At 31.8% G+C, this 14,259-nt stretch overlaps 2 protein-coding genes across 2 annotated transcripts; one reads left to right on the forward strand and one right to left on the reverse strand.

The window, feature by feature from the left end:
* Positions 1-3,565: 3,565 nt before the first annotated feature.
* On the reverse strand, positions 3,566-6,701 carry LOC139853764 (uncharacterized). The gene is made up of 10 exons (XM_071843125.1): positions 6,540-6,701; positions 6,170-6,446; positions 5,945-6,044; positions 5,708-5,835; positions 5,468-5,552; positions 4,726-4,861; positions 4,587-4,642; positions 4,077-4,356; positions 3,839-3,910; positions 3,566-3,742 (listed from the first exon to the last, which is right to left on the reverse strand). Exons 1-10 carry the CDS (start codon positions 6,699-6,701, stop codon positions 3,566-3,568), a joined length of 1,473 nt encoding a protein of 490 aa, XP_071699226.1.
* A 6,158-nt stretch (positions 6,702-12,859) lies between these two features.
* On the forward strand, positions 12,860-13,948 carry LOC139853765 (uncharacterized). Its single transcript, XM_071843126.1, has 2 exons — positions 12,860-13,032; positions 13,186-13,948. The coding sequence occupies exons 1-2, from the start codon at positions 12,860-12,862 to the stop codon at positions 13,946-13,948; spliced, it is 936 nt and encodes a 311-aa protein (XP_071699227.1).
* The last annotated feature ends 311 nt before the right edge of the window (positions 13,949-14,259 follow it).

Consider the following 14,259-nt stretch of genomic DNA (forward strand, 5'->3'; position numbering starts at 1 on the left):
TAGGGTTTTTAATTATCATACACCGATGGAGAAGATAGACCATCTCCGGAATACCCCAAGCTATTATAGGCCACCTATCTAAGGAAAGCCTTCGATAAACCAAATAATGTTCGGATTGCTTACGAAAGTCTTTAAAAACCAATCTGGTAACAGACAAGTGAGCCGATGATTCTTAACCGACTCTTGACAATATTTCACCAAGTATGTCTCCAGGAAGAGCATCTACAATATTCTTTGAAACTTGATCCATTTTTGTATTATTTGAAAAAAGTAAACGAAGGATGAAAAATGAAGTTGAGGTATAAGTATTAGGTATACTTGAGAGGTGTTGTTGCAGAAGAAAGTACATGATTTAAAAAAATGCAATTTGCTTTCTGACAAGTAAGGGTTTAAAGTAGATTTTGGGTGCTACTCAATCGACTTGGTAGGTTAACACGTATGCATTACAATAAATGTTCCAAAATTTATAACCTTAATTTCCTTCTAAATTTAATTTTATAAAGTGTGATGACCTGGAAATTTCTGATCAAATTTAAACTTAATCTTTGTATGATTAACATTTCTGACGCGATAAGCAAAGTCTGTAAAACTGAATCTAAAAATTTTTGAACTACTTTCATATATTCAAATACCTTCGGTTGTTTTCGACGATTCGCGAACAATTATATGTAAATAGATACATATATACTATAACTTGAAAAGGTAACAATGTATTAATTATTTGATACCGTACATTAAACTTATTGGTTTAAATATCTATTTGAATATATATGATAAGTTGAAATATTTATTATTAAAATTTATTTATAAATAACTTCTAATGTGTATTTAAAAACTGATTTATATATATTAAAAAGATATATACATATATATAATTTCAAGTTATTTAGTAAACGATAGTAACATTTTCAAATTGCTACAGTACCTAAAATGCTACAGTGTTTTTGAAAATTACTATTTGCTACAGTGAAATTGATTTTGCTACAGTGAATTGCTACAGTGGTATAGTTTATGGATGATTTAAGACTACAGTGCTACAGTGCTACAGTGGTTTTTCGAAAATTACTATTTTTGAATTGCTACAGTGCTACAGTGGTATAGTTTATGGATGATTTAAGACTATATTTTGACAAAGGTACGATTCACGAAACGTAAAGTACAAGTTTTGCGATTCACGAAACGTAAAGTACAAGTTTTCTCAGTATACGATAGGACGTTCGAAAAACCGGAACCGGGACATAAGTCGAGTGACGACGTACGACTTATCGGAACGAAAATTACAAGTCAACTATGCATGTGAATTTAATATAATATATAATTAATTATATAAATTAAATATATTATATTAATAATTAAAAAATATGTCGACAAACTAGAAGTTAAAAGATCATGAGCTGGAAATCCATCCCATGCGATTGCATGGGAAATGGTCTTAGAGGCCATGCGATCGCATGGCAGTCCTGGACAGGCCACACCTATAAAGCTCGAGATATCTGCCTCTGTTTTAATTTAAAAATTACTCCGTATTATATTTATTAATTATATTATTATTATTATTATTATTATTAAGATTAATATTATTATTAATCTTATTATTATTAGTAGTATTTGTATTATTATTAGTATTATACATAAAATACTACGACGAGGTCATGAGCGTGTCACTTTCAAAATAGTTTTATGAGCGGGATAAAGCAAAGGAAATTATGGGTTATTGCCAAGGAGGTTATGGGTAATGTTCGGGGGTATATTTATGAATCAAACATAGTGTTTATCATCTCCGTTGTGTCTACGTACTTTCCTACAATATTGAATCTCAATATTGATACGTAAGCACTCATATTTTATCTTTTATATATTAATTGTGTATCCATGTCTAGTGCTCGAGTATATATATTTATACATGCTTGTATGCTAAATTTCGTCATTAAACAGTTTATGATGATTCACGAATTAAATACATATATTACTGGTAAAAGGTATATGATATGCATGTTTTTGGAAAGCTGGCGAAAAATCAATGACTTTTCATTTAGATATCGAATAGTTTCCATGAACGGATTAAGAGATATGATCAACTGAATTATGATTGACGTTTTTAATTGAAATTGCTTTTGAATCTGCAATTAAGATTTAAACAACCTGTTTACAAGATTGATAAAATGGATTTTTAAATATTACCAGCCGAGTAAATGAAATCTTTTATAAGGCACGTCTCGTTTTATTAAACTATTGTCAAAATTGACTTTTTGAAACAACATTGGATAACTTTTGTATGTCGATATCGAGCATTAGGATTGTGATACACTATAACCTGACCTAGATTGATAGACATTTATTGACCAACATATGTTCTCTAGGTTGAGATCTACGGTTATTTGGTAATCCGTGTTTCGATCACATTTTGGTGAACGACTTTATATGCTGCTAAGGTGAGTTTCATTTGCTCCCTTTTTAATTGCTTTTTCAATATATTATTTTGGGCTGAGAATACATGCACTTTATTTTAAACGCAATGAATACAAGTACATACTAAATTCTACACCGAGTTTGAACCAAAAATCCCTTCGCTTTGGTAACTAGTAACTGCCGGTTATAAGAACTGGTGGGCGCGAGTAGTTATATATGGATCCATAGGGCTTGACACCCCCGTCTGTTCCAGGTATAGAAACCCTAGCCTGAACTATAAAACAGACGTATGCTATTTGAGTTTAATACACGTTGGTTTGCGTGTATTGTACATGTTGGTTGCATGTATGTTAAAACATGGGTACTTATTATAACATTAAGTTTAGTTACCAGGGTGCTCAATTTCGTAGAATATTTTGATAAACGTTTCTGGAGGAAACAACTGAAATCTTGTGATCCACCTTTATATACAGATTATACGAAACATTAAAACTATGAACTCACCAACCTTTGTGTTGACACTTGTTAGCATGTTTATTCTCAGGTTTCCTAGAAGTCTTCCGCTGTTTGCTTAGATGTTAGACAAGCTATGTGCATGGAGTCTTACATGACATATTTTTCAAGGAAACGTTGTATTCACCAAATCATCACCATGTATCTTATTTTGACTGCATTGTTAACGGAAGTAATGTTGTAAACTATTATTTATGGTGATTGTCTATATGTAGAAATCGTCAGATGTCGAAAACCTTTGATTTAAATATTCATTTATGGTGTGCCTTTTCAAAAGAATGCAATGTTTACAAAACGTATCATATAGAGGTCCAATACCTCGCAATAAAATCAATGAATGACGTGTTCGTCCATATGGATTTGGAGCGATCGTCACATAAAGGAAATTGGAAAGTCAAATTTTAATTAAAATGGGAATGTGTTATGATAATAAAAAGAGGTCAATACCAATAAAAACCTCAACACAAAAAACATCAAGACAAAACACAATAAAATTCAAACAAAATAAATTAGATTGTTATCCATATCAAGGTGGATATGAAGAGAAATAGTGCAGGGAAAACATAATTGTATAGTTTACATGCCATTAGAATTCCATAGAAGGAAACCAAAATTAACTATTAACAAATGTATCTTGTTTGAATCATGAATCGGATGAGCTTAATCGTTTAGAATGATCAGAGATTTTAACCTTTGTTGTTGAAGACTTAATAGATGCTGGAGATTTGATTCCTTTTTGTTTGATTTTTTTGAGAGGTGGGCTGAAACAGGTATCATGACTGAGATTAAAGGTCTGACTTCCAGAAGCATTAGAGGCACACTACAAAGTTAATTATAATGAGTTTAATAATGATTATTAAAAATGACTGTGATATGAAAATAATTTAGAACTGTGTATTATATTAAGTATTCATACATTCCTAACTAAAGTCTGTTTGGAAGACGATTCTTCAATCTCAACATCTTCAAAAATCACTTGTTGATCGACCTTAGTGATATTAAAGATAGGTTAAGAAACTATTGATATTTTAAACATCATACAAACAGCAAGTTAAAATGAATAATAATACAAATAAACAAAAGACAATTACTACGTATAAAACAACTTATATATTGAATCTAGGAAAAAAACGTCTAACAGTATTAAATGATACCTTGAAACTCTCATAGAATTCAAAACATGTTGGGTCATCGGTCGCATCTTTAACAGTGTAGTTTTGAATTCCCCGTTCTTTGTTATAACCACTAACATCTATCTTAAACAAAAGGGTCTTCTGTAAAAGAAGCTCCAGTTGTTCAGGATAATCATCATCTTGAGACAACGCCTTCATTAACTCATAAGCTGATGGGGTAACGTAATTCTTCACCACAGATTCGAAAATAGTGAAAGACGTTGTGCCGGTTTGATTTTCTACGCGAATCGGCACTTTAAACCTAGTATGTAAAAATTTAAAGACAGACAAAGTATGAGTAAAGACAAAAACTAATATTTTACAAATCTATTCAAAGTATTTTGTAATTCACCTCACTACCACCTCCAGCTTATCGATACAACTGTAACACTTCCGTTCCAAGTTTAAAAGTTGATCAACGTCCAATGTAAGATCACAGTTGGGGATAACAGGTTTAGCACTCTTGTTACACTTCTTGCAGCAATGTAGTACCAAGTGTGGTCGGGAAGAATGGTATTGATTGTGGCCTGAATAATATAGATACCTTCCTAAAAATATTTTAACAACAAAGTTGAATATTGGAGATATGTTTAATTAGATATGGGGTGAAAAAATTCATTCAAATGATTACCATGGTAGGGTTCAACCGATCTAAACCAACATAATGAGCCTTTTTAAAAAAGGACTTTGGATCACGTGCAGAAGAAATTGACAACGAAGGAGATAACGAACAAATGGAATCTTCAGAAGAATGGATTTGGGTGAGGCTACGATAACAATAAGCAAGTTAGTTATTTTAATTGAAGTAAAAAAAATATTCAATTGATGAATGCAAATATAAATTTGCTAATAAGTTGTAGTATATTTGTTTTAAATGCACAATTAATGTACTCATTTATGGAGTGAAAAAATGATTGAGCATTAAATGGAAATTGGTTTAGTTATTTTAGAAACTACTATGTTTCATTAAATGTTATTATTATGTTATTAGTAAAATGGATGAATTTAATATTTATTGAATTAAAACTTTAATGTACAACAATGTGAATTATTTATCTTTAGATCATTTATCAATAATAACATTTAATGAGTACTAATAGAATGATATATTATGTTAGCATGGTTTTTAAATTTATTACTATATTTTGTAAGATAAGTAAATGAAGACTTTCAACATGTATATTTTAATTTATTACTTGAATGATTGAGTATCTCCTAAATTTGTCATATTTTTTCAGAAAATGGTTCAACTAAAAATAAATACAGAAAATAAGATTAGTCTTTTATATTGAAATATATTGAAATATGTTAAATTTAACATATATACAATATTGATTAATAGTATGAAGTTAATGTTTTTGGTAATAATATACCGTTGTCTGAACTCAACGATTTGCGGATGATCGGTGTCTATCAAAACGTTCGTGTTTTTCCAGTCGGTAGAAACTGTCAGTTTGTCTGTAGCATTTAAACACAAAAGAACTTAGTATACACAATCAATAAGATTACATAAATATTTATAATTAAAAAAATGATTTTCATATATGAAAAGATATATTTATTGGTTAATTAGAAATAAATATATAAGTTGTATAACATTTAATAGGAAAAACCTTGGTGCAGTTTGGTGACTCCAAACTGAATCAATAAGATTACGGAAGCATCATCAGCCAAAACTTTTATATGGTGTTCGAAATCCATGCAAAATTGACCCCGCAGAGTTGCATCCAATTGCAAGCCACTATTTAAAAATGACTCAAAAACGCTGTATAAGTGTGTTATGATTTTAAGAACATGTGTTAACAATTTATTCTGAAAATGATTTAAACTAAAAAGGTGCTAGATATTACTCTAAATCAATGAGCTGAAGATTGATGTACTTGGACTTGAGTTCATCAGTGTTTCGAAAATCCTGTACTTCTGAATAATTTGCTACACGTCCAATAACATCTAAAGGACCATAAAAAAAAGCAAAATAAATTTGTGTGACATTATAAAGTGTTGTAAGTCAAAGCAAAATCAATATTTTTTAAAAAAAAAAAACAAAAAAATTGATATAATAAACATTTATTAACCTGCAGGAACTCCAACTTTAAGGCCTCGAGATCTCAAAATATTGAAAGGGATGAAACTAAAACCATTAGTTCCCCTCCATTCGGTTGGTGGGAATGGCACAACAGTTGTTTTCTTAGTAAACATGAGTTTGTACTCATGTTGGATATGTTTGGTCCGGAATTGAAGCGGGGTATCAACTACAACAGCATTAGAAATACAAAAGAAGCCTCGTTCCCTAATGAGGTTATCAAATTTGGCCTTAAGGGAGTTATGGATGTTGATTACAATCTTAACGCCCTAATATGGAGAAAATAAACATACAAAGGGAGATATAAAAAGGTTCTAAAATGAAAAGAGAATTAAGAAATCTACTAATAAAAGATAATGAACATAAACATCCTCATCCGAAACGATTAGTTCCAAAGTGGGCTTGCCTTCATCGTAACAATATCCCATCTTTTGAAGGAGACATATGACTTTAATTTTTATGGTAAAATTAACTTTTCGTCCGTCAATCTCTGAAACCTGAATTATGTTCTTGGATGTGGCCATTATTTATAACTAAAATGAAAAGAAACATACGTTAGAAAATAATCATTCAAAAAACATCAAGATTATTGAAGTTGAGTGAAAAAATTAAACCTGTAAATTTTTGGATTTGGCAACCGAGAGAGAATTTGAATTCAAATTAACAAAGATGATTTTGAAAATAATGGTATAATGGGCTGGTTAATTGTGTATCAGATGTGTGAAATAGATTTACGTTGGTAAGTGTGTGCACTTGAGTGTATTTTTGAAAAAAAGCAACCTTCTTACCACTTTCTATACAAAAAAGTAATTTTGAATTTAAACTGATAAGATTTTCGGATGTCATGTGAGATGGTGAGGTGGTGTATGTATTGTATGTATAGGTTTGGTGTGAGGTAAAAAAAAATAGCAACAAATAGTGTATATGTATAGGTTTTTTGTGAGACAAATCTCTCTCCTATGTGGACCGAAAATGAAGGGCTGAAGGACATGTGTACAAAAACTTAACGATATATATATATATATATATATATATATATATATATATATATATATATATATATATATATATATATATATATAAACTTAAAAGGTACAAACGAGATTAACAAAATTTCAAATGTTTTTTCCAAAAAAAAAATTATTTTTTTAGGGTCTCTTAATATGTAAATTGAAGAAAACACATACTGTATATTACAAAAAATAGATATATAACTAAATCGTTCAAAACTTGGTTATGAATGATAGTAATCGTGATGAATGATAATATGATCATTCATCACGCTTATTATCATTTATTACCGATTTTTGAACGATTTTCAATATGTTGGCTTATTAAAATATAGATTAGAATAACATTCTGATGCAGATTTAGTCTTCGCTGATTTAATGTATTTTCGGGTCTATACATGTCGTGTATAGTCTTCGCTTACAGTTGTTCAATAGAATATAATTTTATTTACAGGTCTAGATATATGTTAATAATAAAATATTGATCTATATTTACAAAGGTTTTTGTTTAAACTCTCTATGAACGAGTACACCGACTCCTCATTTTCGTAATAAAATAGTATAATACAAAGTTATACATGATAATCTTTTATTATACAAAGTAGAACAAACTGACTTTTCATTTTATAAATTTATATACAATATATGACATTAATGTCCGCTTTGGTTGAATCAATAGTATTAACTTTTGACTATATTAATTTGCCAAAAAATTATCTTTTTTTAAGACAAACACACACACACACACACACACCCCATTAACCAGTATATTTACGACCACGAATATGGGACTTGAACGCTCAACCTCTTGGTTGGAGGACCACCAAGATATCACTGGGCCAAATGCCCTTTGGTGCCAAAAAATTATCTAATTATTAATTAGATAATATTTATTGGATATTAATTAATCGAATTTATTTATTGGATATAAATATGAATAGATGCATTAAAAATAAATAAATATTGATATAAATATGGATGGATTTTTTTTTAAATTATGTAGACTAGATAGATGTGAATATGACCTAATCATGATTGAATTAGTTTGTAGTGTATAATTTCGTTCTAATAGAAATATTTGACATATGCCTATGAAAAAAAGGAAAGAAAGAAATATTTGACTTATTTTGGGCTTAATATCATATTTGACAGGCCGTAAGGCCCTAAAACAATAATTTAATACGGAGTATTTGATTGAAAAGCTCAATAAACCCAATTGGTTTTTCTCAATCTAATATTTGTGTTTGGTTTAGCAAGCCCAATTTGTATGCGTCAAAAATATTGTTAAACTTACCATCTATCTTCAGCAATTCAACTTGTCTTTATTTAGTTTTTCAGTACAACTTGTCAATTTAATAAAAGATATAATAGCTAGCAATCAGGGATGACAATAGATCAGATATGGATCGAATGATGCATATTCATATGCAGGGGCGGATGTAGTGTTTGTGGAGTGGTTGCACGGGACACCATTGAAATACGCGATTTAGTGGAATTTCATTGAGATTTTAACTAGTGATATCAATGGATAGTGAAAATATTTCGGCGTGACATCATTGAAATAAGTCATCTAGTAGAGCATTTTTGGCGGTTTTAACCGGTGACACCAGTGACCACCAATCCTAAATCCATCACTGTCCATATCCATAAACATTTAGTTTTTATTCATCCATATCCATATCCATATCCATACCCATTTAATTCCAGTTCATATATTCATATTTACATCCACCGGGTTAATAGATATCCATTGAATGTTAAAAAAATGTTATAATATTTTCTAATATGTGATGAAAACGAAAACGTACTGTAGTATAGTAAAAATAAATATAACATGACATATTTAAATTTTATCCACAAGAATGTATAATATTTATCGAAGATGGAACACAATTTGTTGAATTTACTATTAAACGTAGATTATGAAAAGTTAAATATGTAATTTGTATATATATATATATATATATATATATATATATATATATATATATATATATATATATATATATATATATATATATATATACGTGTTTTATTATAATATATCATAATTATTTCATTATAAAGTTGAAAGCAAAATGTAAATCTAACGTTAAATGCATTTTTAATGATAAATATGTAAGCAAATATCAATATTAATGTATTTGTATATGTATTTTGAGTTTTAATAGATATACCCATGGATGAAACTTTTCATCCATGTCCATATCTATATTCATATCCATTTAGCTCCATCTATATCCGTATTTATATCCATTTAGGTTCATCCATATCTATCACGAAGCAGGTGGATCGGATGAATATTCATTGGATCGGGTGATCATTCTCATCCCTACTACCAACTCTTCTTAGAATATTACCATCATAGAGGTTTCATGAATATTTAACCAACATGGTCATCATTATGCAATATTTGTAAACAAATAAGCAGCTCTTGATCAAAGTGTGTAATATAAACAAGATTTGCGTGTTGAATTAACATCATCATAATTAGGATTAATCTTATGTAATCACATAATCACCATAACAAAAACATAAAAGAAAACTTACTTGATTGTAGAACATACACGATCTTGAGAATGAATGATGAAGACTCGTTGGGGATTGCCGATTCCATAATAATGTCAATGATCCCACAACAAGTTATTGGTGTTTATTTGAGAGTATAGTTGATTGACAAAGATTATAAGAAATGACCACATCCCATGTATTTATAGTTATGTTGTTTATGGCGGTTACTTCTATCAAATAATCGTCAAAAGTTAGTTATGGTTGACTATGTCATTCAGTCAAACATAAGGATACAAATGGTAAAAGACCACATAATATGAAATATTCTAACATTGTGTACTTGTGTTACATCACATAATGAGCAGTTTGATTCTAAAGCAACACTAAAAGGAATCAATTATTATAATCTGGATCAATATACAGTCTTCGGTGTAATTAGTTTAAAAAGAGAATTAAAACTAATTTCATGTACTAACATCTCAAGCAGTAAGCACACCCACGCGCAGATATTTATAAGGTAAGTCTTCTCATGAAACTTTCATATATATGAAAGTGGAAGGCCTCTCAAATTTTTATCCATAAAAAAGATAAAAAAAAAAAAAAAAAAAAAAAAATGTTTTTTTCTTTTCTTTTTGAAAAGCAGTAATTACTCCTTATATATGAGACTGTCAAGTGGACAGTGCTTTGGCTTCGTAAGATTCGAGGACATTAGTGATGTCGATTGCTTCACAAAAGTCTTAAACACCATTGAGATAAAAGGAAGGTCGATTCGTGCTTTTAAGGCAATTGAGAGAAAACAATTCACTTCTACATTTTCTCACAGTGATGTTGGTTCAGGTTTTGAGAATATTGATGAAAGAAAAGATTTCCCTGCACTTAATTTGAACCATGTTCAACCTAAGGCATCAAAATGGGAAGGTAGATCTTTTGCGGATACAATTAAAGGCAACAGTCACAACCATATTGAAATAATGGTTGATGGTAAATACCTCGAGTTTAGTCTCCCTAAATCGGTGCAGAATCACAACCTCGTGTTTAGTTTTGACAACGAGCGGTTAGCTTGGGCATTGATTGAAGTGAATAACAAGCGTGTAGAAGTCGATAAAAGTAAGGTGAAGGTTGTTGGTGCGGAGTGCTGTAAGGTCTTTGATGGTGATAATAATTGTTCTGCTTCAGGTGTGGATTCAACTATATTTTCGGAGACTAACGATTCATTGGAGGAAGGTGAGTTCATCGGCATGAAGCTGGTGCTGTTGAGACCCCATTTATTCCTCCTTCTGGCTGCTCTGCTTGTTCGGAGCGTAACTCTAGAAACATGACTAGTCCAGTCGCTAGTCCAGTCGCCGGGAATACCACCGGAATTCCTGTTGGGACCGGAAAAGATGATACATCGGGTGAAGCAAAAAGACGTGTATCGACAGGCGAATTTTCTCCATCTCTCAAAGTCACGCGTGAAGTTAACCCTAGTTCCAAGAAATCTGTATCGAGAGTTGAGAAGTGCACGCCTGGATCTGTTGATTTAAACGAGGGGCATGTGGATAACTCAAATTCGCATGGGCCACTGGGCCATGACCCAAAATGTGGCATTGGACCTAATAAAGAAGTACCCCGTGATCTTTTTAGAGTTAATGATAGGTCACTTAGCCCAACAAGTGACGAATCTGAAACTAAGATTGGGGCTGAGCTGAATATGGGGGAGATGGAGGCTAATAATGGATCTCACAAGGAGGATATATGTGTAGATGAGGATGGGCCATTACCTGAAGATGGGCTTGAATCTAACATAATCTCAACTTGTAGCTCGGATACTAATAATATTAGCCCAATTGCATCTAACGATGGGCCTGGTGGTGAGACTGATTTGGACGATAGGAGCGGTGTTGACACATCTTCTGATCTCGGGGATAACTCGGATAATATTTCAACACCTATCGCGGTCTCTCGTTTTCGTGGTAAGATGAGGAAATTCAAACCGTTAATTAAAAGTCATTTCCTCAAATATGTTTGGGGAAGATCAAAGTTGAAGCGTAGTAGATGTCGGGATAGATATCGTTGGCAAGATAGGTTTCTTATTAATGATGTGATGGAACACTCGGAGGACGTCGATGGTGAAGTTGATTGCTGCTCGTGCTGCTGCTCGTGTTCCTCATCGTGCTCTGCCTCGGATTCGGAAATATAGTCTTCTTCGATTATTGTGGTGTATGTGGTTTCGGGATTATTTTTGTTTGTAGAATTTCGTGTATGAGTTTCGTTTTGGGTCCTTCGTAGCATTGGTTAAGGGCTTGAGGGCGTAGCCCTTCTCGTGTTATTTAGGTTTTTTCGGGTTTTGGTTGTTTGTGTGTTTGGGCGTGGCCCCGTGTGTATGCTAGCTTCTTGCTAGTTTTGTTTCTTCATTCTTTAATAATACTTGCTTTTCAAAAAAAAAAAAAAATTTACTCCTTATATACTAGTAAGTAGCCTGAAAATTGATCGTTTTGTGAAACACTTGGACATCGTTTACACATTATTACTCCTTATATACTAATAGTAGCCTGGAAATTGATCGCTTTGTGAAACACTTGGACATTGTCTACATATTAAATGTCAACGCTTCAGTTATCTAATTTTTTAATAGCAAATACTATATATATAATTAAATGTGTGTGAATATGTGAAAGACAAGTTAGCCCAGTTAATGTTGTTGGTATGATGTAGCACGCCAAGGTTCAAAACTTTACTTTACAATTTTATTTCTTACTTTCCATTATAATGTTAATATTTTAATTATATATCATGTTTTTGTATTAATTATTAATATTAATATTAATTATTTAATAATGTAAAATATTGTAATACTTTGTTAAAATCTTAGACCAGTTGTATCGCGGCCTCTTCAACGTCGTTGGCATCTAGGTGGCAAGCCCAAAACGCCGGCAGCTGGTCGTATCGCGGCGTTGGGCCACCGCGTTTTGGACGCGTTCCGGTGGATCCAACGGATACTTCAACAGACGTTTTGGACGCATGGCGAAATCTTATTGGCCCTATAATTGAGCCGTTGAAAATAAAAAAAAATTAATTTATTTTTATATTTATCTATATATATACATACTCGATTATTCATTTTACACACACAAAAAATCTTTCTTTCTATATTTCTATTATCATTTAAAAAATCACAAACAATGGAAAATGCATACAAAATGTTCGATTTTATCACTGATGATTCCGATGATGAAAAGGTGGTTAATTTTGTTAAGAGTTTAACGGAAGAAGAGGTGGAGGGAGAAGCGAGTAGTTCACGAGTCCCTCGAACACAGGTTTATATTGCAAGGGATCGTGAAGATGCAGCTGTGAGGTTATACAATGATTATTTTTCAGAAACACCCGTGTATCCGGAAAAAAAATTCAAATGACATTTTCGAATGAGTCGTGAATTATTTCTTCGAATCATCGAAGGTATATCTAACTTTAATAGTACAAATATTCCCGATTATTTGTTGTATTTTAGGGAACGTCCAGATGCAGTTGGTCGTCAAAGTTTGACGATCCTACAAAAGTGCACCACGGCCATACGTCAAATGGCATATGGAACTACACAAGATATGTTTGACGAATACATAAAAATTGGTGAGAAAACGGCTGCTTTATGTCTTGATAATTTTTGTAGATGCGTATTTCATTTGTTTGCTCCCGTGTATTTGAGAAAACCAACCGCCGATGATATTGCCCGACTTTATAATTTTCACGAACAAAAACATGGTCTACCGGGTATGCTCGGTAGTATTGATTGTATGCATTGGCAATGGAAGAATTGTCTAATTGCTTGGCAAAGACAATATACTCGAGGTGATCAAAAAGGCTCATCTATTATGCTTGAAGCAGTGGCTTCTCAAGATTTGTGGATATGGCATGCATTCTTTGGTATGGCTGGTGCAAACAACGACATTAACGTTTTAAATTATTCACCGTTGTTTAACACTATAAAAGAGGGCACTGCTCCACCTTCACCGTTTAATGTAAACGGTCATCACTACGAGAGAGGGTATTACCTAGGTGATGGTATATACCCAGATTGGACTATGTTGGTCAAAGCTCCCCACAATCCAATTGATGAACAGTGTAAAAAGTTTAAACGGTTTCAAGAAAGTGCAAGGAAAGATATTGAACGTGCATTTGGAGTACTACAAGGTAGATTTGCCATGTTAAAGACTCCGGCAATATCTATGGACTTCAACAAAATTAGAAGACATATGTACGCTTGTGTTGTATGACATAATATGATTCAAGAAAATAACGATTTTGTGACTTCGAAAAGAGATGAAAAAATGATTTCTCTCCCAAGTAACCGACCTATTAGGTTGGAAAGGAATTTGAGGGATCGAGATGTCATGATTAAGGAAATCAGAGATAAGCAAGTTCACAATCGGTTGGAGTCAGATTAACCGAGCACGTTTGGAACTTATCACCTTATTTTCGTAGCGCTAATATTAATATTGATAATTAATATTCTGTTATGTATCACCTTATTTTTTTGTTTAGGAATTTTAAATTGATGAATTGTTTTAGGAATTTAAACTAATGT

The sequence above is a fragment of the Rutidosis leptorrhynchoides genome, chromosome 6, assembly GCF_046630445.1.
Source record: "Rutidosis leptorrhynchoides isolate AG116_Rl617_1_P2 chromosome 6, CSIRO_AGI_Rlap_v1, whole genome shotgun sequence".
Taxonomy (NCBI): domain Eukaryota; kingdom Viridiplantae; phylum Streptophyta; class Magnoliopsida; order Asterales; family Asteraceae; genus Rutidosis; species Rutidosis leptorrhynchoides.

What these genes read in the sequence shown, in the direction of transcription:
- LOC139853764 (XM_071843125.1), bottom strand. Translation starts at nt 6,701, where the DNA reads ATGGCCACATCCAAGAACATAATTCAGGTTTCAGAGATTGACGGACGA. An exon ending in AGTCACCAAACTGCACCAAG is followed by an intron (nt 5,553 to 5,707) that starts GTTTTTCCTATT and finishes TAAATGCTACAG; the next exon opens with ACAAACTGACAGTTTCTACC. An exon ending in AATTCTATGAGAGTTTCAAG is followed by an intron (nt 3,911 to 4,076) that starts GTATCATTTAAT and finishes AATATCACTAAG; the next exon opens with GTCGATCAACAAGTGATTTT.
- LOC139853765 (XM_071843126.1), top strand. Translation starts at nt 12,860, where the DNA reads ATGGAAAATGCATACAAAATGTTCGATTTTATCACTGATGATTCCGAT. An exon ending in CGTGAAGATGCAGCTGTGAG is followed by an intron (nt 13,033 to 13,185) that starts GTTATACAATGA and finishes GTTGTATTTTAG; the next exon opens with GGAACGTCCAGATGCAGTTG.